General features: G+C 57.0%; 1 protein-coding gene across 2 annotated transcripts; it reads left to right on the forward strand.

Annotated features, from left to right (window-relative positions):
* The first annotated feature begins 1,297 nt into the window (after positions 1-1,297).
* On the forward strand, positions 1,298-21,302 carry LOC127475073 (SH2 domain-containing adapter protein F-like). Of its 2 annotated transcripts, XM_051796472.1 has the most exons (7): positions 1,298-1,800; positions 8,877-9,006; positions 10,074-10,283; positions 11,819-11,956; positions 14,813-14,984; positions 15,262-15,381; positions 18,379-21,302. In XM_051796472.1, exons 1-7 carry the CDS (start codon positions 1,315-1,317, stop codon positions 18,563-18,565), a joined length of 1,443 nt encoding a protein of 480 aa, XP_051652432.1. In that variant the 5' UTR covers positions 1,298-1,314; the 3' UTR covers positions 18,566-21,302. The 2 variants fall into 2 exon arrangements, with proteins under 2 accessions (XP_051652432.1, XP_051652433.1); XM_051796473.1 differs by lacking the exon at positions 11,819-11,956.
* The last annotated feature ends 1,724 nt before the right edge of the window (positions 21,303-23,026 follow it).

Consider the following 23,026-nt stretch of genomic DNA (forward strand, 5'->3'; position numbering starts at 1 on the left):
CCCCATCCCCGCTCTCCTCCTGCACAGGGCTGGAAGGAAGGAGGTCAGCACGAGAAGCTTCTGTCCCCAGCCATCCTCTCCTCCCAGCAGCAAGCACCCTGACAGCCACATCCCAACATCTGGCCCACAGTGAGGCTGGAGCATGGCTCACAGTGTGAAGACATGTAGGAACACACCGTGGCATCTATCCCTGCTCACTGGATGCCTCTGCATTGCTTTACCTCTGCAGAGGTCTCGCTCTTGGAGCATCCTACCTCTGGCCCCCTTCTCTCTTCATATCCTTCTGGGGATTCAGCCTGTGAGCAGGTCTGGGAGCAGGTTTTAGTGAATGGTGTGTGTTTAGGAAGGGATGGAAGGATTCAGGGGTGTAGGTCAGAAGACAGGGCTGCACAGAGTGGCTGCTTGGGCTTGGGAGGGTACACAGTCGGTCCTGGGTGGTGGGTGAGCAGGGGGGTGGTGGCTGGTGATGGCTGTGTGTGCAGGGGGAGCAGTCAGAATGTGTGTCACCGTGCTGTTTGCCGCTGTGACCACGTCGGTCTTTGCTGCCATGCTCCAACACACTGCTCCAAATGCCCCGTTCCTGCTGCATCCCAGGGGATGTCCTCCAGCCCACGTGCTGCAGATCAGCCTTGCATGGTCGCCCCGATGCCCATGCACATCCAGCCTGGGTTCAGCCTTCTGCCGAAGCACTTCCCTCCCTTGTCCCTGCTCACTCCTTCCCGCAGTGCCAGCCTGGTGGCTGTTTCAGTGACTCTCTGGAGCGATCTGCTCCGGGGGTCCTGCAAGGGGCTGGTCCCACCAACACCTCCCAGGCAGCGGGTTTGCACCGCGGAGTTGGACTCGATAACCCTCGCAGGTCCCTTCCAGCTCAGGGCACATGTGATTCCACGAGGGACCCTCTGTCGCCTCTACCTCGCCGGCCGCCTCCCCGGTGTCCCTTCTCCCGGCGCCGGGGGATGCCCCGGGGTGTCTGGGGGGCAGCGCCGGGGCCGGATCGCGCCCGAGGCCGCGCTGAGAGAGCCGAGAGCGCGGGGGGCGGCCCGGAGCGGCGGGGAGGGCCGAGCCGGCGCGGGCCGGGCGCGGCGGAAGGCGGCGGGGAGCGGGGCGGGCCCCGGGGGAGGCGGGCCGGGGAGGCCGGGCCGCGTTCAGGGCCGCGCCGGTCCGTGCCGGGGGGAGCGGGCGCGGGGCCGCGGCGCGGGCGGGGCGGGGGAGGCCCCGCACCCGGCGCTCCGGCAGGTGGCACTGGCCGCCTCCCCCGGCCGCCTCCCCCGCGGCCCCCCCGGCCCCGCCGCCGCGCTCAGTCCGCCGGCGCCGATGCTGCTGAGCGGAGCGGCCGGCTCGGAGCGCGGCGGCGGCGGCGGCGGCGGGGCGGGGGCCGGCGGGGCCCCGCAGTGCGTGGGCACCATGGCCCGCTGGCTCCGCGAGCACCTGGGCTTCCGCAGCGCCCGGCCCGCGCCCCCCGCGCCGCCCAAGCCCGACTACCGCGCCGGGCCGCCGCCGCAGCCGCCCCCGCCGCCCGGGGGCGCGGCCGAGCCGCTGGCCGCCGCCCAGCCCGACATCGTGGCGGCCTACCGGCTGCAGAAGGAGCGCGACTTCGAGGACCCCTACAGCGGCCCGCCACCCGCCGCCGCCGCCGCCGCCGCCCCCGACGGGCCCCGCTACGTCTCGCCCAAGCACCGGCTCATCAAGGTGGAGGCGGTGGAGAAGGTGCCCGCCAGCCCCCCGCCGCCGCCGCTGGTGCCCGCCGCCCCCAGCTCACCCCCGGCCGGCCCCGAGCCGCCCGACGAGCCGCCGCAGGAGGTGAGTGACCGGGCATGGGCCCCCCGCCGCCCTCCCCGCGGCGTGCTGGCACGGGGGATGCCCTGGGTGACCCCGCCGTGAGGAGCCGAGCAGGACCCCCGGGGCAGGTGGAGCGCCCCGGTCACGGAGATGCCCTCGGTGGTCCTGCCAGACCCTTGGCACCCACAGTAAGGAGCAGGGTTAGGATCCTCGAGTACCAGAGGCGGGGGGGGTCACGGCCAGGCTCCGCGGGGCTCCCGTGCCGGGTCCCCCCGTGGCCCGGCAGCACAGACATGCCGGGCACACGTCAGCGGGGACGGCCCCGGGTCCTCCTGCGGCTCCCGCGGGAGGCAGGTGGGAGCCCCGTCAGGAAGCGCGCTCGCCGAGGGGTGAGAGCGCGGAGTTGTCGGCCACCTTCGCCCTCCCCTCGTGCCGTTTCTTTGCAGCCAAGTGCTTGGTGCTCTACGGAGGTGAAGACCTTCCAGCCTGGAAAGGCCCCGAGCGGCACAGGACCGTCTGCGGTGGCCTCCGATGCTGGGGCCGATGCTCCTGGGCCTCCCAGCGCTCCGTGCCCGGCGGCGCGGGTCTCCCTGTGCCCCCGTGCCCGGGGTGCCCGTGCCAGCGGCGGCGGCCGAGCCCTCTGAGCTGCCGAGCTGCTTTGTCAGGGAGCCTCAGCGCCTCTTTGTCTGCCGCCTCTCCGCCGGCTGCTCCGGGGCGAGAGCGGAGCCTGGCGCTCCCGGCGCTGGCAAGGAGGCGAGAAACATCCCCGGTGAGAGGCAAGAGACTGGGAGAAGACCCCCGTGGGGAGGCGGGCTGTTAGTGGCACAAGGACCTGGTGGAGGATAAACCCAGCCGGGGCTGCGGCCGTTGGTGCCGAACCTCTCTCCCTTGGCGGAGAGGCTGATGCGGGGACTGCGCAAATAAAGGCAGGAGGGGTAATTAGTGCCCGCTAGCGCTGCCGCCTGCAAGACGGGGCTTGTCAGGCGAACTCGACGGGATTGCAGATCTGGCTGGCTGGCGGAGGGAATGGTGGATACAGTCAGTGATCCCATCCGTGGCCCTGGTGTAATGAGCACCAAGCAAAATCTGCTCGGGAGTGTTTTAAGCAGATAGAAGAACTTGTTGCTGGTGGATCTCTGGAAGTTGCTCGTGCTGACTGATTGCTTTTTTGAGGTTTCCGGGGGGCCCAGCAGAGCCCCCCTTTTGAGCTGTGTAAACTGGTTGCAGTGGGCAGCAGAGGAGGGGGAGGCTTTGGCAGCAGGGACCTGAGGTGCCACTGTGGTGCTGTGGTTTGCTGACTTGGAATGGTTTTTCCTTTGGAACAGGCATTGCGGGATCAGAGCAAGCAGGAGCGGGTGGTTGTCATAGGAAGGACTCAGGCTGTGATATGCAAAGGGGTGAGCAGGAGCTGCGGGAAGCAGGGACTGCTGACAGGTACAGCCAGGCTGTTTGGGCATCTGAAGGTTGGGCAGAATCTGGAAAGTTTAGAGAAAACTCAGAAGCGGGGATACATTTGGGGAAACCCTGCTAACAGCGCTGGGCTGAAGAAGATCCTTGATCTTGTCCAAGATAGATGCTGATTAGATTACTGCTGATCTCCCTCGTGCCTCTCTGGGGAGGAGGTTTCCTGGTATGTGATGGACATCCAGACAGAACTCCAGAGGCTGGGTGAAGCTGGAGCGCTGATAGTGCTCTCCATTAAATTAGCTCCTATGCAGCTCTCCATTAAAATAGTTCCCCTGGAGGAGCCAGGGAGCATCCACCACGTGGAGCATCTCTGTTGGGCTGATATGCCCGTTGCAGCTCCCATCTGCTGGCCTTGGTGCTGGGCTGAGTGGTGGGAGGGTTCCCCAGCTGCTCCAACGTCATGGTGGCTCTTCCTGGAGGTGGTGCAGGAGGATGGAGGTGCCTGCTGGAGGGTTACTGCTGCTTGTGACCCTTGCTTTTGGTGATTTCAAGGTGTTCTGGAGCAGGGAAGGGATGCTGGGGCTGGGCTGGAGCCTCTGCTGAGATGATGGTTGTGCAGGGGGATCAGTGCTCCCACGCCTAAGGAAGAGGCGGTGGGCACTGTTCCCTGCCTGCTGCAGGGACTGGGACTCCAGACCCACAGATGTGAGCCTTGGGTTGTGGTGAGGCTGGAGATGAAGGAGAAGTATAATTCTGGGTACAGGTGAGGCTGCTGGAGCAGAGAGGGGTTTTGTTAACGATTGGTGGTGAAAATCACTCTAATAAAATGTGCAGTCCTTCTGAGTGGGGATGATGATGATGGACAGAAGTGGAAGGAGCAGCCACCATTTCCTGGTTTAGTGGTTTGGCTGAGGCTGTGTGGTTTGCAGGATGGGCACTGGGTTGAGGTTAGGGGCTGACCATGTTCCCTGGGAACCCTGTGCCTGCTATAGCTGGCGTGACCCTTCAGGAGAATGGAAGACAGGGCAGGAACATCTTGGCAGTGGCATCCTTCCTGCCTGGGCTGCACGATGCTTCACTGCTGTAGCATGAGCCGGCACATCTTTCCACCTTGTGTGGGATCTGCAGCATCTTGTGGGGACATGTTAGAGTGAGCTCTGCAATGGCTCCTACTGCTCTCCAAACCCTGCTGGGCATGGTGGGGACCAGCACAGATCCTTCTCCATCTGCTTGGTCTGCCAGGCCCTTCCCCACAGAGTGGACAGCGGACTGGCCCTGTGTGGTTCACCTGAGCCAGGTGGATGCCCTGAAGGTGTCTTCTCTGCCTGTTTGGATTAGGCACAAGGAGCACTGGGGTGCTGTGGGGAAAGATGCGAGGAGGGACCTTCTTGCATGTGGACACCTGAACCTCGGGCACAGCGTGCTTGAGGATGGTGTCGAGGATCTGCCTGGGGACATCTTTGTCCTGTGCCCGCCAGGACCGGTTGCTGCCGTTCTTGCTGTGAGCGCAGGGTCAGTGCCGCAGGGTGTGGGAACGGCCGGCCAGGAAGCTCCTGGGCGTGTGTCTTTCCTGTGAGAGCCTCCTTGAACTGAGTCATCTTACTCGATGCCGTGCTGTCCACCCCCTGCTCCCTCCTCCCGTGCCACGAGTGCAGCCGGGGGCTCCCTGCCTGGCCCAGCCGTGCCCCGTGGGCTGCGGACCAGACCCTTCTTGGAGATAGTGCTCTGTTTACTTTTGGGTTTGGCTTCGGTGCCTACCGAAAGCCAAGCTGCCAGATGTGTAAAACTGGGGGAATTTTGCACCTGATAGAATGAACTGAATTTGGTTAAACCCAGCAATCTCCTGAGGGGACCCCAAACGCGCTTTATGTCCAGGGCAAGAAACTTATTTTTAAAGTGAAGGATCTCCCAAGATACTCTCTGGGAACCTCTTTATAGAGTGGAGCATCTTGTGGGGGCAGGTAGAATGTTTCTAGGCAAGATGGGGTGAAGAGCCCCAGCTCTGCCCTGGGATCTCGGTGTCTGAACTGTGAATGCTCTTGGAGAGCTGTGGTCTGTTGCCTTCACTGGTGGGCAGCGTTTTTACTGCAGCCATTTGCCAGAGCCCAGTGATGATCTGGTTACTCACCTTAATTTTCCTTTGATTTTCTTTTTTTTCTTACTGTTGGCTTAAATAATAGAGTGAGACTAGCCTCAGAACTGCAGCAGGGATCTGGATGTGCATTGCCATGGCAGATAGTGCTCTGGGCAGATAACACTATGGCAGATAACACATGGTTTGAAAAACACTCCTATGCTTATGCAGGACGTGTGTCCAGATGCCAGCAGTGCCCAGCTGCTCCCTGAAGAACTAGTCTGCACTAAGAGCTGCCCTGGGGTGGTGGCTTTGCAGTCAGGCTTTTGCTTTGCACCCAAATTATTTCCAATCTTGCAGAGCTTGTGCTGTGTATGAGCAGGCGATGCCTCTGTACCCAGGCACTAGGATCAGCAGGTGGTCAGCAGCATCCTCTGTGACATGGAGCACAAGCAAAGCATGGAAATGCCTGGCCTTTGACCGAAGTGGAGGAGCCTGGGGCACCCTGGGAGCTGCCCTGCCAGCAGCTGTGGCCTTCTCCTGCACTGGGGAGCAGCTGTGTGTCCTATGGCTGCTGCTGAGAGCCGTGCATGCTTAGGAAATGTCAGAGATGCAGTTTCCTGGGCAACCCTAATTCGGCTCCACGTGCAAGGGCATTAGGATGCACCCAGCAATGGTGTGATCCCTGCTGTTTGCCCCGTTCCTGGCACTGGCTGGAGCCTCCAACCCCTCAGCCTTGGGGCTCATGGTAGCAGTTCTTGTGTGCTTGCTTGTGCATACTGAGGTTGTGATGCTCCTGGAGACAGGAATTGCCTCCTCACCTTTTCTGTGGCTTTTTGCTGTAATATCTGACCATTTAAAAAACAAGTGGGTTTATGTTCTCAGCATGCTACAGTTGGGAGACCTCACTCCTATGAAGTGGCATCCTTGAGGCAGTGAGCCATTTGCTCTGGGTCCAACCTAAGCCCAGCAAACCACATCCTCTGCCCGCAGAGCCTGTGTAGTCTCTCTGAGTGCCTCTGCACCCCTCTGTGAGCAAAATATCCAGTTTTAGGGGTCTTGACAGAGACCTGTTAGGATTCTCTACCATCTTCCGCTTTCTAGACCTGGAGGCATCTGAGTGGGGGCCACTCTGAGCTAGCTGAAGCTTATGTGTTCCTCTTCTGAGAAGCCAGACCCAAATGCTGCAGGAATATGCTTGGAAATAAGGTTGGGCTTGATGATCTTGGAGGACTTTTCCAACCTTAATGATTCTCTGACAGAGCAACTACTGCAAGCAGGGGAGCCTCTCAGGCTTGTCTTGCCTGAAGCTGCTCTGGGTGTATGGGGCAGAGAGAGGGTCCAGGACTGGCACCGGCAGCCAGCCAGGTCTAGCAAAATGCATCTAGGAACACGGGGTTCATGGCAGGTTTGAATGTGGGCAGGTTGGGCTTGGGGCTGGAGGAATGGACAGCTAACCCCTTTTTGAGCCCAGAAGGGTCAACAAATCGCATTTCACAGCCCCCAGCATGCTCAAAGCCATGAGAGCTCTCTGCAAAGGGTGAGTGTTGGGCATGGTCCTGCCTGTTTGCCCGCCTTGCCTATTGAGCCATTTTAGGGGATTTGTGTATGTAAGGAGGCTGGGGCTCGCTACATGAGCTCACTTGACACGAGCATCTGTGTGAAGGTACTGTCACTGGCACTGGACTGTGCTCCACAGATGTGGTGCAGCGAGAACCTCTTTGCAGTTTTCAAGGCGTGGGAGCAGCCCATGGGATCTCCCAGGTGTTTGGAACAGCACTGCTGATCTGCCCTTGGGATCTCACGGGCAGCAGGTGGGAAGCAGGTCCTGGTGACCAAGCAGCTGCAAAAGTCACCAGCAGCTTGCATTTCCCTGGGGGGGTTTTGCCCCGGTGGTGGCAAGCAAAGGGCTGCAGCCCCCTGGGCTTGGTGTTGCCCCTTGGTGTCCCTGGTGCTTGGCAGGGCCTGAGCGATGCCACGTCGTCCCTTGGATGATGAAGGTGAGAGCACATTGCAAAGCCAGGGGCCTGGTGCCTCGCTGGCACCAGGCTGTGGCTTAGGTAGAGCTGGTGCCCCTAGCAGCTGTCTGTCCTGCTGCTGCCTTGCCAAGGGGTGAGAGCATCTGCTGCCCCAACTTTCTGCTTGCCCAGGGTGGCTGTGAGCCCTGTGGCTGGCGGGGTGTGCTCTGGGGATGATCTGCTTGCTCGTACCCCAGAATGGAGGGACCAGACTTGGAGGGCTGACTCAGGTCCCCACTGCATTGGCTGCCCAGGGAGCCGGGATGTTTAGGGAGGAGGTGCTGAGCCGGGCACGGAGAACCATGTTCCTCCTGTAGCTCATAGGGATGTGAAGGCTCGGGGCTGCATGGAGGTGTTTACAGCTCCAGTTCCTGTTCCCTTTTCCTGCTGGGTTTTGCTGCTACAGGCTATTGTTGGGCGTTTTGCACAGGAAGGAGGGAGAAGTGTTTTGTTTTAAGCCGATTATTGGAGCTGCAGAGGAATGTGTGAGCAGCCTTGATCTCCAAGGCTGTCCAGGAGCAGGGGCAGCGTGGCAGTGAGGATGGAGCCTGGCACCAAGTGGTAATCCCACCAGCCGCCAGGCCAGTTTGGGACATTGGTTGTTACTGTGGGACATCTGCATAGCCTGTGTTGTGGTAACAAAGGCTGGGGCTTTGCATCCGGGTGGACAAGGTGCTTGGGTGCACTTGGATGCTGTTGGAAGTATTGCCTGGCCCCATCTTGGGAGCAGGCTTTGGGGCTGGAGGTGGGATGTACAGCTCCAGGCTTCTTGTGGACTGCAGCATCATGTGATGGGGTGCCCTGGCTGGCAAGCTGCTGAGATACTGGAGCAGGCATGTGGCTCCAGTGCTGGAAGGGATTGAGCTGTGGGACGTACTGCATATCCTACTGCAGGATTGTCTCCTTTTCACTAGAAAGTGCAGACCTTGGGAATGCTGTGCCTTCCCTGTGATATGGCACTTGAGAAGCTCCTGGTCCTGCTTTCCAGAGGAAAGCCCTGTCTTGTGTTATTTGGGGCGCATCTGGGGATGCTGCAGGGGCCTGGGAAGGAGCGGAGAGGAAGCTATAAGCTGTTCTTAGCCCTTTTGTCAGAAAACCTCTTCAAACATGCCCACAGGAGCCCTGGAAAACAACCAATGAGTTCCCAGTCGTGCCAGTGCCAGCTGACACCCCTGTTCTGGGATCTGTGCCCCTGCTCCACCTTGGGAGAGGAAACGTGGCTGTGTGCACATAGAGATCTGTGTGCTGTGGGGGTACGGCCCTGCCAGCAGCCCTGTGCCACACCGGGACCCAGCTGGGTGTCTGTGTGGGCACTGTGAGTGCTGAGCCCCATTGTGAGGGAGGGGGCCAGGCCGCCTTCTGCTCTGCTTGGCTCCATCCCAGCTTTTGGGACAAAGGCTGGAGCATTTCCATGGCCAAGTGCCGGTGCCTGGAAAGCTGTCAGCTGCCAGCACCTGCTCTGGGGGCTGCCATGATGCAGGTTTGGGCTCCCGGCAGCCAGTCTGGCTGCTGCTAGCAGAGCTCATGGTGAGCTCCCTGCACCCCCCAGAAAAGGCAGGGACTGCCCTAACCTTTCTCCTACCCTTCCCCTCTTCCAGCTGGCTGTCCTGGAGGACTACGCAGATCCCTTCGATGCGGCGCAGGTGGCAGGTAGCCAGACAGGGCTGGAGAAGGTGACTGAGAATGATGGATATATGGAGCCATATGAAGCCCAGAAGATGATGGCTGGTAAGGTGGAAGGCTCCATGCAAAGGCCACTCTTTGCACCTCTCTTTGGTCATGCAAACTCCCTCAGTTTAGTTGTCACTGTACTCTGTTCCTTGCAGCCTGTGACAGCACCAGGTCTCCCAGATAAGGCAAACCTGGGCGATCACTGTGATGGGGAACAGCTACTTTGTAGGCAGATTTTCCCATTTTTATCCATGTGCATTGGGTTTGACAGAGCCAGAGCACTCAAAGGCTGCCTGGGCCATACAGGCACATCTCTCCCTGCGATGCTGCCCCCTGAGACCCCACTTGCCAGGCTGAGACAGGAGAGACCTGACATTCCATGCATCTGGCTTAAAACTAAGATGGATATGGGAGCTATTTAATTCTGTTAGGACTGGGCCAGAGCATGCTGTGTCTGCCACAGCAGCAGGGTCCCCAGTGGGCCTGTTTGGGGCTGGGAAGGCAGTGAGGTGGGAGCGTGTGCTCCTGAAGGCAGCGCTCAGGATCACCATGCTGGCTCATGCGCTCCAGGCTCTGCTCAGGCACAGGCTCTGGCTCTGCTTTGCAGTTCTGTGGTTTTCCTGGAGCAAGTGGTTTCTGGAAAGCTCATGTGGCTTTTTGGAGTAGACCATTGTATTTCTTGGAAAAATCAGCAAGCAGTGGAAAGGCTGCTTGTGCCTGTAGAAGAGACTTTGTTTTGCATGAGGGAAGGGTGTTTTATTAAACTAGCCACACTCCCCTGGGTGTCCAGGGGAGAAACCCATCCTAGCTGCTTGCAGGAAATCAGGCTCTGGGATGCTCTGTCCCCATGGATCCTGCTTTGCAGGGCTGCCCAGGAGTGAGAATGATGATGTACTATGGAGATCTTAGTGCTGTGAACTGCTCAGGCCCTGGCTGCCCAGCAGCTCCCCTGCTTTTGGCAGGTGCTTGCTGAAGGTTTGGGGGGGTCTCGTCTATCACTGACACTCCCTATCCCATTTCACCTCTGGGTGACATTGAGCCCTGTCATTTAGCTGGGCTTCAGGGACTGTGGCCAGGCTGTGTTGAACAGAAAGCTCATAGTCTTTTCCCTCTTCTACTGCCAGAGATCCGCCAGAAGGGCTTACGGGAGGCTCCTGCCCGGCCACTGCACCTCTACGACACTCCCTACGAGCCTGTGCTGGACATGGACAGTGAGCGCCCAGCCTGCCCCAGGCCCAGGGAGTCCCGGCTGCCCGAGGACGACGAGCGGCCACCAGAGGAGTATGACCAGCCCTGGGAGTGGAAGAAGGAGCGGATCTCCAAAGCCTTCGCAGGTGAGTGATGGGAGCAGCCATAAAGCAACCAGCACTTTTTGTGAAGCTGGATTCTTGGGGTTCCTTCATCTTCTGGGGATCAGTAGCGTTGGCGTCTGCATTTCTGTGGCCCAGAGAGTGCTTGTGCACTTGCAGAAGCTGTTTCTCTGAGCAGGGAGCCAGGCTGGGCAGAGTGATGGATAGGACTGCCTTTGCCTCTTCCCTGCCCTGACTGATCACAGCTCTGGTGCAAGTTAACACCCCCAACCTTGGATTGCAGGGGAGAGGCTCAGCCCTGGGCTCAAGCAGATCCCTCCTTCCTGGGAGCAGGAGGATCCCCAAGGAGCCTTCGGCCAGGCTTTGTCCAGCCTCCCTGACCTATTTATCCGTGCTGCGGGATCGATTGTGTTTGTGTTTGGTAATGAGGAAATCCATGCTGTGCATTAGTGCTGGCTCCTCCACCGGTGCTGGCTAATTGCCACGCTCTTATCTAGGATGCATTTTAATTGCAGCATTGTGTGTCTGCTGCAGCTGGCGTGCAGGGCGCTCGGACTGGCAGCGCTGTGTGGAGATGCTGGCAGAGAGAGATGTGGAGATTTGGGCTCGAGGAGTGGTTCACCTTTTGGGTTTGAGCACTGCAAGCTGGAGATGTGTGTTCTGGGTTCGATGGCACAGTGTCTACTTGTTCCTGGGGTCACTGTGCCAAGGATTCGGCTTGTTGGGCTCCATCACGGAACATGGTGCCCTGCTGGGCTGGGTTTGTGCTGAGGTGTCTGTGCTCTAGATCTGGCCAGATGAGCCACCTTGCTCCATGTCCCTGGGTGGAAGTGGTGTGTTCTCAGGTCTGGCTCACATGTGGATGCACATGAGCACTGCCCAGGGCACTTCAGGCCTTGCTCTAAGTCCCGAGGGAATCAGGTTGCCATGCCCTAGGCCATGTTGGGACCTGCTGCCTGTTTTTTCCTAAATCCAGAGCAGGTCCTGCTGTATCTTGGAGGATATTTTTCCCCTCCTGTGATGCTAAAATCTCTCTGCTAACCCATTCCCCCTTTGGGGAGACCCCTGGGACCTCTGCTGGTGGACATTTGGTACCGGAACAAGACTGCAACCCATTGGTGCCTGGCAGGGAAACGTGGATCCTGTGGGTGGCTGGGAAGCCCCCAGGGCAAGATTAATGCATGGGCAGGACAGATGGCAATGGGATGTTTGGCCAAGGTCCCTCCGAGGGACATGTATGTGTAACGGGGTGATCACAGCCTCCCCCATGCCCCAGAGAGGATTGGCTGGAAAAGCTGATGGAGGAGCAGGGTCTCTCCATCAGGAATGTGCCCTGCCTCAGGCCTGTTCCAACTTGGTGCTGTGAAGGGGATGAGATGGCCAAGCTAACATGAGGCTCCTGGGAATTTAGTCCTCAAGTCTTTCCCCCAACAACTGCTCTCTTTCTCCATGGGCCCTCTGGTGTTGCTGATGGTTTTTTCTAAGCCCTTTCTTTCTCTCTTTCTCTTTCTCTTTTCTCTCTCTTTCCCACACCCCGCCCCCTCCCGCCCCCAATCCAGTTGAAATCAAGGTCATTAAAGACCTGCCATGGCCCCCGCCGGTGGGACAGCTGGACAGCGGTGAAAGCCCCCCGGATGGCGAGGCCGGTGCCCCCGTCCCTCCGCAGCACGGCCAGCACAGCTACGAAGACGCCAATGGTGGGTCTTGCGTGACAGGGGGGTGTCCGGGGGGGCTACGCCGGCACTTGCTGTGACCCTGCCTCGCTGCCACGCCTCAGGGCTTGCCCAGGGCACTGCCAGACACCCACCCTCCTCCTCTGCCCTCCCCCAGCCCCTCCTGGCCCCTTCAGTTGTCCTGTGCTGGACACCAGACATTTGTCCTCGCCTCTCCTGCACCTTCTCCAGCTTTACTGTGCCTCTTTGCTTGCAGCAGGAGATTATTTGGTGGCAGAGTTAGTACCGTCTCTTTTGTTCTCCCCTCTTTGCCTCCAAATTCGCAATGTTTGATGGCTGCCTTTATGGTTGTCTAGACAACTGTTCTGAGCATTTAGCTGATGTTTTCTTGCAACTCATAATGCCCAGGTCCCTTACAGGTGTGCTAGCAGCTAATTCAGGTCCCAGCACACTGAAGTTGGGGCTGTTTTTTTCCCTCTTCATCATTTAGCGCTGCTCTGTTTCCTCTGCTGTTTTATTACCTTGCTGCTCAGTGGCAGGAGGTCCCTCTGGATTCTCCGCTCTCGCTTTTGCTATCCTGAGCAGCCAAATCTCCCAGGTACACTTTGTCATCTCAGGTTTGCCTTGTTGTGAAGGCTTTTTTGTGTGTGCCGAGCACAGAGCCCCTAGGCAAATCCCCCTTGGACACTGCCGGCAGTCTTCGCTTATGAAAGCCAAATATTGCTGCTTGTCTTTTAACCCTTTATTAATATTTTAAGGACCTCGCTCTTATGCTGTGGTAGATTAGGATTTTGCCAAGAGCATTAGGTGGGGGCAGCGTGCTGAAAGGTAAAGGTTGTTACTGGGGGGAGCTGGGGCACGAGGCGTGCCGTTCCTCTGCAGCAGCAGCGTGCCGTGCCTGCCCGTGCGTCACTAACGCTGTCCTGGTGGGCACTGCGACGTGCCAGGTGCGGATGGCTGATTTCCTTATCTGCAGTTACCCAGATCTCTGCAGAGCTTTGTAGAATAAAACCAGTGTGGCTTTTGCTGCCTCCCAGGTGGGTTTGAGCGTGAGGCTGCAGGTGACAGCTGATTTTGCTGCTGATAGAAGGGACACTCCAGAGCGAAGTGACTGCTCTGCCAGGGCTGTGTTGGGTATTTCCCTAATCCGTAGGGATGCTGCAGGCTGAGATCAGTCCTGAACAAGAAAGGTCTTGGCAGGTGGGAACTTCCTGATTCTCTTCCTGCAATGAATGCAGGTGTCAAGAAAAATTAATCTCTGTGCTATGCAGCCTCTTCTCTTCCCCTGTCATTTATTATCCCCACAGTCGCTCTGATGTGCATCTTGCTCCTGATGAACACATCAGTTTGTCGTTTTTCCTGAGTTTAGCAACACAGAGTCTCTTTTTTTTCCCCCTGACTTGCCTTGCTTTGTTGTGTTAAGTTTATCTTGCCAGAGTTTTGTCTCATTTTCTACTTCCCCTGTCTGGGGGTGACTTGAACGTCTTGAAGGATGTCTTCTTCCTCCTAAGGGCTTGTTTTTAATATCCTGTTTAATCATGCACATGCTTCTGCCTCCCTCTGACAGGTGCAATGCATTTCTTCTGAGCCTGTAACGCAGTGACTTTGTGCCGCCAGCAAACACTTGGGCTGTTTGATTGTCTGACTTTTTAACGATTGCCCCAATTTTTTAAGGTGATGAGTTGAAATTGAAGCCAGGGTGTGATGTACGAGGGTGAATGTGGCCTGTGAAAAGCCAGAGCACTGCAGAGGCAGTGCTTGTCAAGGCTTAATGCTGGGCACCACCTCCTCCCTGAGCTGCTGCTCCGGGGGGTTTAAGCCGTGCTAAGCTGCAGAGGATTTTGACTGGGTTTGCTTTTGGCTGCCTTCCCCTCCTCGCAGAGCTGGGGGGTGGAGTCCTGCTCGCCTGCGTGGGGCCCAAACAGCCACCTTAGAAGATGCCCTGCTAGAGAGGAAAACATCCCTCTTGGGGTATTTTTTGCCTCTCCCTCCAGCAGCCAGGAAGCATGGCGAGGAGGGAAGTTGTCCAGTCTGGGACATCCCAGTTGTCCTGGGAGCTGCAGCTCCTGGTCTCGGCCACCTGCAGTGTGTCTGTGCTGCTACAGCATCACCCCCCCGCAGCCCCACACTGAGGCAGCTCTGCCCGATCGATAAGTAATTTGTGCGAGGGGGCTGGTGGTGCCGGGGAGCAATAATGAACTCTCGTGAGGAGGGAGAAACAATATTGTTAATGCTGAAATCATCCTGTGTGGAAATAACAGGCAGCGGGAGGCTGGTCCCCAGGGCACGGCTCGGTCAGTCCCTTGTGCTTGCTGGCACTGGTGTGCAGGGGCCGTGGCTGGGCTGGTGCCAGGCAGATGGCTGCATCAGGGAGGTACCTGCAGTCAAAATATCCCCTTCCCACCTCAAGGAATTGTTTTCTCACCCCAGCTTTACTTGTGCCAGCAGAAACGTGTCCATCGGTTCCAAACCGACTGCTCCCTTTAGCTCCATCTATCCCCTCCTCTTTTTTTTTAATTTAATTTTTCCCCCCAAGATTGGGGAGCCTCTCCTTGCTGCATCTCACTTAATTCTGTGCCACAGCTGCTGAATCTATGGTTGCATTAGCAAAACCTCCTGAGCTTTTGAAACCTCCCTGGAAATATTTTTCCATGGGCTCAGACCCTGGCCCCAGGCTTGGTGTGGTGGGCACCCAGCCTGGGCACTGCAGTGAGTAGCAGCCCAAGAGCTGCCCTTCCCTTGCTTAGAACAAGTGGATGGGGCAGCATGAGGGAATCCAGTGTGATGTAAAGTGTCTCTGGCTCTTCCCACAGGGGGAAAGCTGGGACCCAGCCTGTCTGCCTGTTCCTGCCCCAGCCATGACACAGGTCTGTCTTGCAGGTCCCTCGGAGGGGCTGGGCTACGGCCGCACCTCGCCCTGCAGGGAGGAGAAGGCCAGGGCTGCCCTCAGACACGGCCCCAGCAGCCTCAAGAGCACGAAGACGCTGATGGCTGAGCCCGGCCCCTTTGTTGGGGAGAGGATTGACCCTGCCCTACCCCTGGAGAGCCAGTGGTGAGTCCTGCCTGCCCCAAGTGGCTGCCTGACCCCTCCACCTGCCTCATGGATCCCTGTGGATCCATGAGGAGCCCTTGGGGAGACCTGCTTCTTCCTTTCTTCCCCGGCCCCACATTTCTGCCTGTTTGTCCCTGCCCCTTGTCCCCCAACCCCGGTGGTGCCCCCCCATCCCGCTCTGTCTCCGGGGTGCTGGCATTGCTGCTTTCCCAGGGCAGAGCCCTTCCTAGGGTGTCTGCTCTGTGCCTGGCACAGCTGATCCCTCTCCCCGCTCCAGCTGGTACCACGGGGCCATCAGCCGGACGGACGCGGAGACGCTGCTGAGGCTGTGCAAGGAGGCCAGTTACCTGGTGCGCAACAGCGAGACCAGCAAGAACGACTTCTCCCTCTCCCTGAAGTGAGTGAGCAGGGGCTGGGGGGTCGTGGACCCACAGCAGGGGTGACCCGGTGCTGTGGGTGGGTGCCCCGAGTAAACTTGTGCCCATGCTGACTGAGTAACTCTCGACCACAAGTGGTCAGAAATGGGTGGAACATGAAGTCCACGCTTTTCTGTGGTGTGGCACAGGCTTCTGTTTTGGTGTCTGGCAAAAGCATCTCTTGGGAAGGCTTGGAGATCTGGAGGCCCGCTGCTCTTCCTTGGCAGTGCTAGTAATCCTTCAGATGGATCAAATGATCTGCCTCACTGCTCACTTGAATGTGTCTGGTTACCACTTTCAGCTCTGCCTTCTTGTTCCCCCTTTTTTTGTAGTTTAGTTTCATGGGAAAAGAGAGTTCATGTGATCCTGCTGTAGATGGAAATGTGGGTACCCATCCCTGCCACCCCAGCCCACAGATTCATTGAAGCCATTGCTCAGCCTCATTGTAGAGAAGGGGGTTTTCCCTGCTCTGGTTTGCCAGCAGGGACACCTCATCCCCACAGCATGGCTTGGCTTCTGCTTGGGGTTTTTTTGGGGTTCTTCACATCCTCCCCAAGTTTTCCAGATTCCCTGAACGCCAAAATTGCATGAAGCATTGCTGCAGCTCCTCATCCAGCTCTTTCCTGGCTCCTGGGGCAGTGCAAACCCATGAAATCAAAGCTGTTACTGTCTGAAGATGATGATGGATGAGCAAATACCTTCTTGCCCTTCTGCTGGACAGCCATATTAGCTCTGTTCTGCCAGATGGGAAACAAGTATTTATGGAGCACTTCAGCCATCTCTGCCCAACAAGAGGCCTCGAATCCCTGTGCTTTTCTCAATATACTTGGAGTTTCCCCAGTGGTCTCTCTTACCTGCATTGTTCCCCAGGGGTTTTGGCCTCCCTGTTTATTTCCCACTGGCACAACTGTGAATTAGATTGCTCTGTCTCTCTCCATGTTTTTTTGTTTCACTCTTTTTGCTGCCTTTCACACCGAAACAGGGCAGAAGTTCCACTGAAAGTATTCTTTCTTCCTTCTGCACTCGGAGCTTTCAGATTAGCCAACAGCCCTTTCCAGAAAAGCTCCCTCCTTTCCTTTTTTTTATGTCAGCATTTTTACTGATGTTTTAATTTTGAGCCATTTTGGAGCAACAGCTTCTTCTGGTTGATGAGCTGTATTTGAGGCTGCGAGAGGTGTCACCATCACCTTGTGAATGGCATTAGCCAGCACGTGTGTTGGAGAGCCTGGGAGGTGATATTCCATCACCAAAGGTGGCTTTCCATCACCTCTCCACAGGCCAGTCACCCATTTCTTGGTGGTTTTTCGCTTACTTCTTGCCACCCATCCTTAGCCTTGTGGCAAAATACTCCTCTCAGGTGGCTAGCACTGGCTGTGCAGCAGTGTGCCACCTCCCCAGGGGACACTGCAGCCCATCCAGGAGCTACTTGGGCATTGCCTGTCCTTGCCCACAGCCTCGGGAGCAGAATTTTTACTCCACTGCCTTTCTCTGTAGAGTCTGTTCAAGGAAAATCCCCCGGGATGCTTTTTATATAGCTGTAAGCTGGCTGTCTGCAGCTCTATTTTTTTTTTTCAACTTTTCTTTTTTTTTCCTTGAGTAAGGAGGCACAGCTGAGGAGATGGTCTGAAAAGAGCTCCTGATGGTGACCTGAAGCTCTTTTGTGCTGATTTAAAGAAAAAATATGCATAAGAGAGAGCAGCAGGAGCAGGTCAGGCAGCCAGAAGGACTTAACCTTGCTGTGACAGTCTTGGCTGGTTCAGGCTAGGCAGCCCCACGCTGCCTGTCATGGACAGGGTTATGTCATTGCCTCAGATGCTTGGAGGATGATTTCCTCCTGGCTTGTGCCTCCATGAGAATGGCTGAGGCCACGCTGCAAAGGTGGGGTCCTTCCTCAGGTCTCCAAGGTGCTTGGCAGGAGCAGCACTTGCCCCTTGCCCTGTCTGCTGGGGTTTGCAGAGTGTTCCCTCACGCTTCTCTCCAGGGGTGTGCTTTCCACATCCCTGAGCTCATGACAAAGACCTGCAGAGCGATTTGGGCAGAACACAACCAACATCACCTCTCTGTGGTCCGTGTGGCATTGCTCTGGCTGGGGACACAGGATGTGGCCAGGCTATCACTTTTCCTTGGCCCCTGATGGGGGGCTGTGGCTGTCCCCTCTGCCATCCCCTGGGACAGCTGGCTCCTTGCTTCTGTCTCTAAATGGATTGCAAGCCCATCCTGCTAATGCAGCCAGGCTGTCCATTACAGCCCGTCTCCAGTCGGGGGGATGGGGCTGGGCTGTGCAGTGCTGGAAGCAGCTCAGCATCGCTGATGAGGCCCTGTCTGCTTTTAAGTCATCAATATTTTGCTGTAATGTGCATTCCAGACGCTGCAGACAGGCTGTGGCTCTCCTCGGAGACGCAAATTAATAGCAACAGGGCCATTAGCCCATCACTTGGAATCAGCGTTCATGGCAGGATCTGCCTGCACAGCCTGGTGTGGCTCGGTGCCCGTGCTGTGCCGGGAAATGGCCTCGCTACGCTGAGCGGGTTTTATGGAGCCTGCAGCAGTGGTGTGGGGAGGGGGAGCAAGGAGAAAATCCTTCGGCTGCTGGCCGAAGGAGAAAATCCTGGTTTGCCACGGTGAGGCTGGAGATCTGTGAGCTGAAGGGGTCCTGTGTGAGCCAGGGCAGTTGCAAAAGGGACTTTTCCACATGTAAAGGGTGAAAGCTGCTACCTCTGTGTCAGCCTGCAGTGAGAGCTGCTGTTGGTCCTGCCCAGGTGATGCCCTCAGTTACCTGCCCACACACACCTACCCCAGCCTTGGCACCGTCCTTGCCCCCACATGGATCCCACACACCCCACTGCATGGGGACAGGAGCCAGCAGTGTCCCCCTCAGCTGCAGGGGCAGGCTGCCTGTCTCAGGTAAGGGGGTCAGGAGCTGAGGGGAGGCTTGGGCCAGCTGCACCCCCTAACCCTACCTTGATCTGCCCTTGCAGGAGCAGCCAGGGTTTCATGCACATGAAACTGTCCCGGACCCAGGAGAACAAGTACGTGCTGGGTCAGCACAGCCCGCCCTTCGACAGCGTGCCGGAGATCATCCATCACTACGCCAGCCGCAAGCTGCCCATCAAGGGGGCCGAGCACATGTCCTTGCTTTACCCGGTGGCAATCCGTACCCTATAGTACTCACCCCCCACGAGCCAGGCTCGAGGCCGGGTGTACCCAAAACCAGCCCATGCGCAGGGCCGAGCGCTGCCATGCCGAGGATGGGCTCCGGACCGTCAGCCCACGAGCAGCTCGCTGGGCACGGCCGGCGCCGCTGGGGGATTGCTGCAGCCGGACCCCTCGTCCTGCTCTCTCGGAGGGCTCCCGTGCACTGGTTTGCCCACTGGCATGGCACCGGAGGGACCCCCTGTGCGAGGAGCTGAGTGGGGCTCGCCGGCTGCCCGCTGCCGTCGCCTGCCTCCAGGCAGAGCTCAGGACACAAGGACTGGAGCTGGGGCCTGGGAGACGCTGGGGAGGGGGGCAGTGTGTGCGAATACGGGGATAAATAATCCAGTAGCAGGCCTGAGGTGCCTCTGTGAGGGTGCCTGGCACTGCCCATGAGAGACAAAAGGGCTGTGCCTGTGGGCGAGGAGGCTGGCGGAGGCAGGTGGGGCCTGCCCGGGGCTAGCGAGGCGCAGGGGGCCGGGCAGGCTGGCCCTCACCTGCACAGGTGCTCGGTACTCAATGCCATCCTTTGCCAAATGTAAATAGAGACCGGCCTGGGCTGCACATGCAGCAGCACTGCCTAATAAAGCGGTGCATGGTCACCTCCTGCTCCACGGGGACTGTGCCCGCATCCCACCGCGAGTGGGGCAACTGTGTGGCAAAATGGCAGGGAGGGGCATTTTGTTACACAAAAGCTCTAAGTGAAGTGATTTTTCCTGTGCTTTTGCATGCACTGAGACCCTCTGTGCCTAAGCAATCAGCTGACTCCTCCGAGACACAGGGGACAAGGGTGGTCACGTCCTTGCGATGTCTTTGAGACCCTTCATGGGCAGTGATGAGCCAATTTTGGATATGCCTGTTACTCCCTGTAGAAGGGGGTGCTCTTCAGGATCTTTTGGCTCCTTGTTTTCCTTCACCTGTTGTAAGTCTGAGGCAAAATCCCTGAATTTCACAGATTTCCTGATCTCTTCCTCTGAGTATTTACTGACTCCAGTCCTGTTCTTTGTCTTCCTGACACCTTGTCTTTGGGCCAGCTTGCTCCTCTTTTTTTTGGCTGAAGCTCTATCTGGTGTTCTTTACTGTTTCATGCATACCTTGCCTTTTAAACTTTTTCCTGGTGTTGCTTCTGTAATTACAAATAGACATTTCCTCCATCCTTGCTTCAACCTAAGCTTTATCCCACTGCTACTCCCCAGCAGCACATTCCCTTTCCTCTCTGCTCCCTGGGTGGGGATGGCAGCAGCAAATTTGCTGCTGGACCAGCAAAACCTTTTCTGTGAGCAGAGCAAAGTGCTCAGGCATCGGTGGGGTGAGTTAGCAGTGGCTTGATGAAGGCTTTGTGAAAAAGCATCATCCTCCCCTCTGCCTGCTGCCAGGAAGAAGCTGTCCCTGCTGGTTGCTGGGGGGGGACAGAGATGATGGATGGAAGGTCCCACAGGGACCTTGCGAAAGTGGGCGCTGCAGCCGCAGCAGGAATCCTGCTTGACAATCCAGGGCTCTGGGATATTCCAGGCTCAATTTGTAGCTGGAGGATGGCTGTCCTGGCTTGTCCTTCACAGTTTGGAGCTGCTGTGGGGACCATCGGGCATGGCCAGTGTGGTCTGTGAGTGCACCCGCGGTTGAGAGCCTGCAGAGCTGTGGTGGCTTGTTCCAGGATGCCTCAGCCTCTACCACTCCTTAAAAGGCAGCGGATCGAGCTGGTTGGGCTCCTGGTGTCTCCTTACAGCCCACTTGGCTGCTGGCAGCCCTGGCTGCCTCTCTCCATCATCCCAGTGAGGCATTTTGTCCAGCAGGGACAGAGGTGACTCCAGCAGGAGGGTTTTTTCTCCCAGAGCCTGCAGGAAGGGCTGGAGATGCAGAAATCTTCAGAGATGCTCTTGGATGCCCTTGCTGCACTTAAAAGGTTTTGAGTGTCCTTTAGCAGCCCCGCTGTGACGTGATGGCTCCAGCGAGGAGCTCATCCCAGAGGATCCTCTGCCTTCTCTGTGGCTGGGTAAGCAGAGGCTTCTCATGTCTGTGCAGCTGGGCAGTGGAGGCACAGGAGAGCCTCTCCATGTAGAGGGGGGCTTTTTCCTCGAGGAGCTGTGGCAGGGAGCAAACTGCCTGGCAGCCAGTGCTGGCTCTATTAGCGTGCTCACAGCCTTGCAGTACAATCCTGCCCCGGCAGCCTGGCTCCATTCCGGGAGTATCCGTGCCAGGCACAGGAATGAGAGGAGTGAGACTGTGTGCATTGCAGCAGCTCCCCAGAGCAGTCATGGACCCCAGAACTGCTCTGCAAGATGGGCTGTGTGTCCAAGTGCTTCAGCAAAGCAGCTCTTGATCTTCACTGTGGGAATTGCATCCCTCCTCAGCTCTCTCTTCTCCAGGTTACAGAAGTGAAACTCCTGAAGCATTTCCTTGTACAGTATGTTCTCTGGCCTTGACTATCCTCACCAGGACTCTCTCCATGTACTTGGGGTCCAAAACTGGAAAGAGTATCCAGGTGTGGCCTCACCAATGCCAAATAAAGGTAAATAACCCCTTCCTTTGTCCTGGCCACCAAAAATAGATGACTCCAAGTCTGGGTGGTGCATTGCACCCTTGATGATGGGAGCTGAACAGCAGCTCCCCAGAAAATTTGAATTTAATCTTTCTTATAAGGGTATTTTAGTGCTGCCTTTACCATGCTGTTACTGAAGTGAGTGTCGTGTGGGAGCGAGGTGGGTGAGGGCAGCCATCCAACAGGGCTAGAGAGGTGACAGGGATCCCCATTCATGAGGATGCTAATCTCCAACAGGGACAAGGGCCTGAGCAATCTGATGTGGCTTTGAGGTTAACCCTGTTGGGAATGTGAAGATTGACCAAAGGCCTTTGTTTGTAGCAATTCCCAATCCCCTTGTCCCAGCAATGCCCCGTGTCCTCCCAGCTGCCTCTGTTCTCTGTCCCTCCTCCTGGCAAGTGAAACAGCCCTGTCATTCATTGCCTGATCTCTAGTCTCTCACTAAGCTCTCCATAATCAGTGAGCTGGTTTAACATACTACAGGCCCCAGTAATGAAGGAAGGAAGTTTGTTTTCTAATTGGATTAGCACTGCTGGGAACATGCAGTGTCAGGGCTGAGCTGGCTCCTGCTGCTCTGACTGGGTGTGGGCCAGCTTGGAACTGTGCTTCCCCTTGGACTTCCCTGACCAAAATCATGCTGAGAGGTCTGTATCCTATGAAGACAGGTTGAAAGAGTTGAGACTGTTCAGCCTGGAGAGGAGAAGGCTCCATAGAGACCTTAGAGCCTCTTCCAGTGCCTACAGGGGCTCCCAAGAGAGCTGGAGAGTGACTTTGGACAAGGGCCTGGAGGGACAGGACAAGTGGGAGTGGCTTCCCACTGCCGGAGTTAAATGGGATATTGGGAAGTAATTGTTGGCTGTGAGGGTGGGGAGGCCCTGGCCCAGGTTGGCCAGAGAAGCTGTGGCTGTGCATCCCTAAAAGTGTTCAGCGCCAGGTTGGACAGGGCTTGGAGCAACCTGGGATAGTGGAAGGTGTCCCTGCCTATGGCAGGGAGGTGGAATGAGATGAGCTTTAAGGTCCCTTCCAACCCAAACTATTCTGTGCTTCTGTGAAAACATACAGTCATGCAGGATGGAGGCAACCAAGAAGGATAAAGGACTGACTGAGGGCAGAATTGGAGCTTGCCCTGGGCTGTGTTTGCTGAACTCTGTCCCTAATGTCTCCCATCTGCTGGAAATAAAGTGCTCTGGTTAGTGTCAAGCCTGAAATCACCCGTCCCAGTACAAGCCATCAATGCTGCTGAGCACCTCAGAGGCTGGAGAGAATCACCAGCAACTGATCTTTGTGGGACTGGGTTAAACTTTCAGATATGTTTAGGGTGTGCTCTGTCATCCACACCCCATTCCTGCCCCTCTGGCCTGGAGAAGTTCCCTGAAGCCCAAGCCTAGTAATTAGTTCGAAACCCCAGCCCTAGCAGGGATGCTTAAGTTTCTGGAGTATCCCTGAGAACACAGTGCCCTGTGTTCTGCCTCCAACCACAGCAATCTGCAGGAGAGTCAAATAACCCAAGAGCTCAGCTGCCGGAGTTTAGAACAAGGGAGAGAAATTTGTTCCTGATCCCTGCAGGCTGCAGTGGAATGTGCAGGGAAGCACATACATAGCACAGACGGTTCACATGGCACACACATGGCCCAACTGAGTATGTCCTTTCAAATCTCCTAAAGACCAACAAGTTTGACCCAAGGGGTAAGTTTCAGCTCCTGACTTGGAAACCACCCTTGCTCAGTCCCTTCAGTACCATTCCCAGCATCCTCTCAAACCACTTACTTGCTCCAGGTGTCCTGTTTGAAAATTGTCCCAAGACATCTGTGCTTGGATGCCTCCACCTAATTTTCAGTCTACACTAGTGAGCAGTTCTCTCTTTTTCCTTGCAAAGTTTTAGAGGCTGTCTCCAA

Source organism: Manacus candei, unplaced genomic scaffold, assembly GCF_025592945.1.
Source record: "Manacus candei isolate 608988 ecotype Guabito, Panama unplaced genomic scaffold, ASM2559294v1 h1tg000046l, whole genome shotgun sequence".
Lineage (NCBI taxonomy): Eukaryota > Metazoa > Chordata > Aves > Passeriformes > Pipridae > Manacus > Manacus candei.

Excerpts from the sequence above, each read along its gene's own strand:
- LOC127475073 (XM_051796472.1), top strand. The coding sequence starts at position 1,315 with ATGCTGCTGAGCGGAGCGGCCGGCTCGGAGCGCGGCGGCGGCGGCGGC. Across the intron at positions 9,007-10,073 it reads AGCCCAGAAGATGATGGCTG|AGATCCGCCAGAAGGGCTTA; the intron begins GTAAGGTGGAAG and ends TTCTACTGCCAG. Across the intron at positions 15,382-18,378 it reads GACTTCTCCCTCTCCCTGAA|GAGCAGCCAGGGTTTCATGC; the intron begins GTGAGTGAGCAG and ends CTGCCCTTGCAG.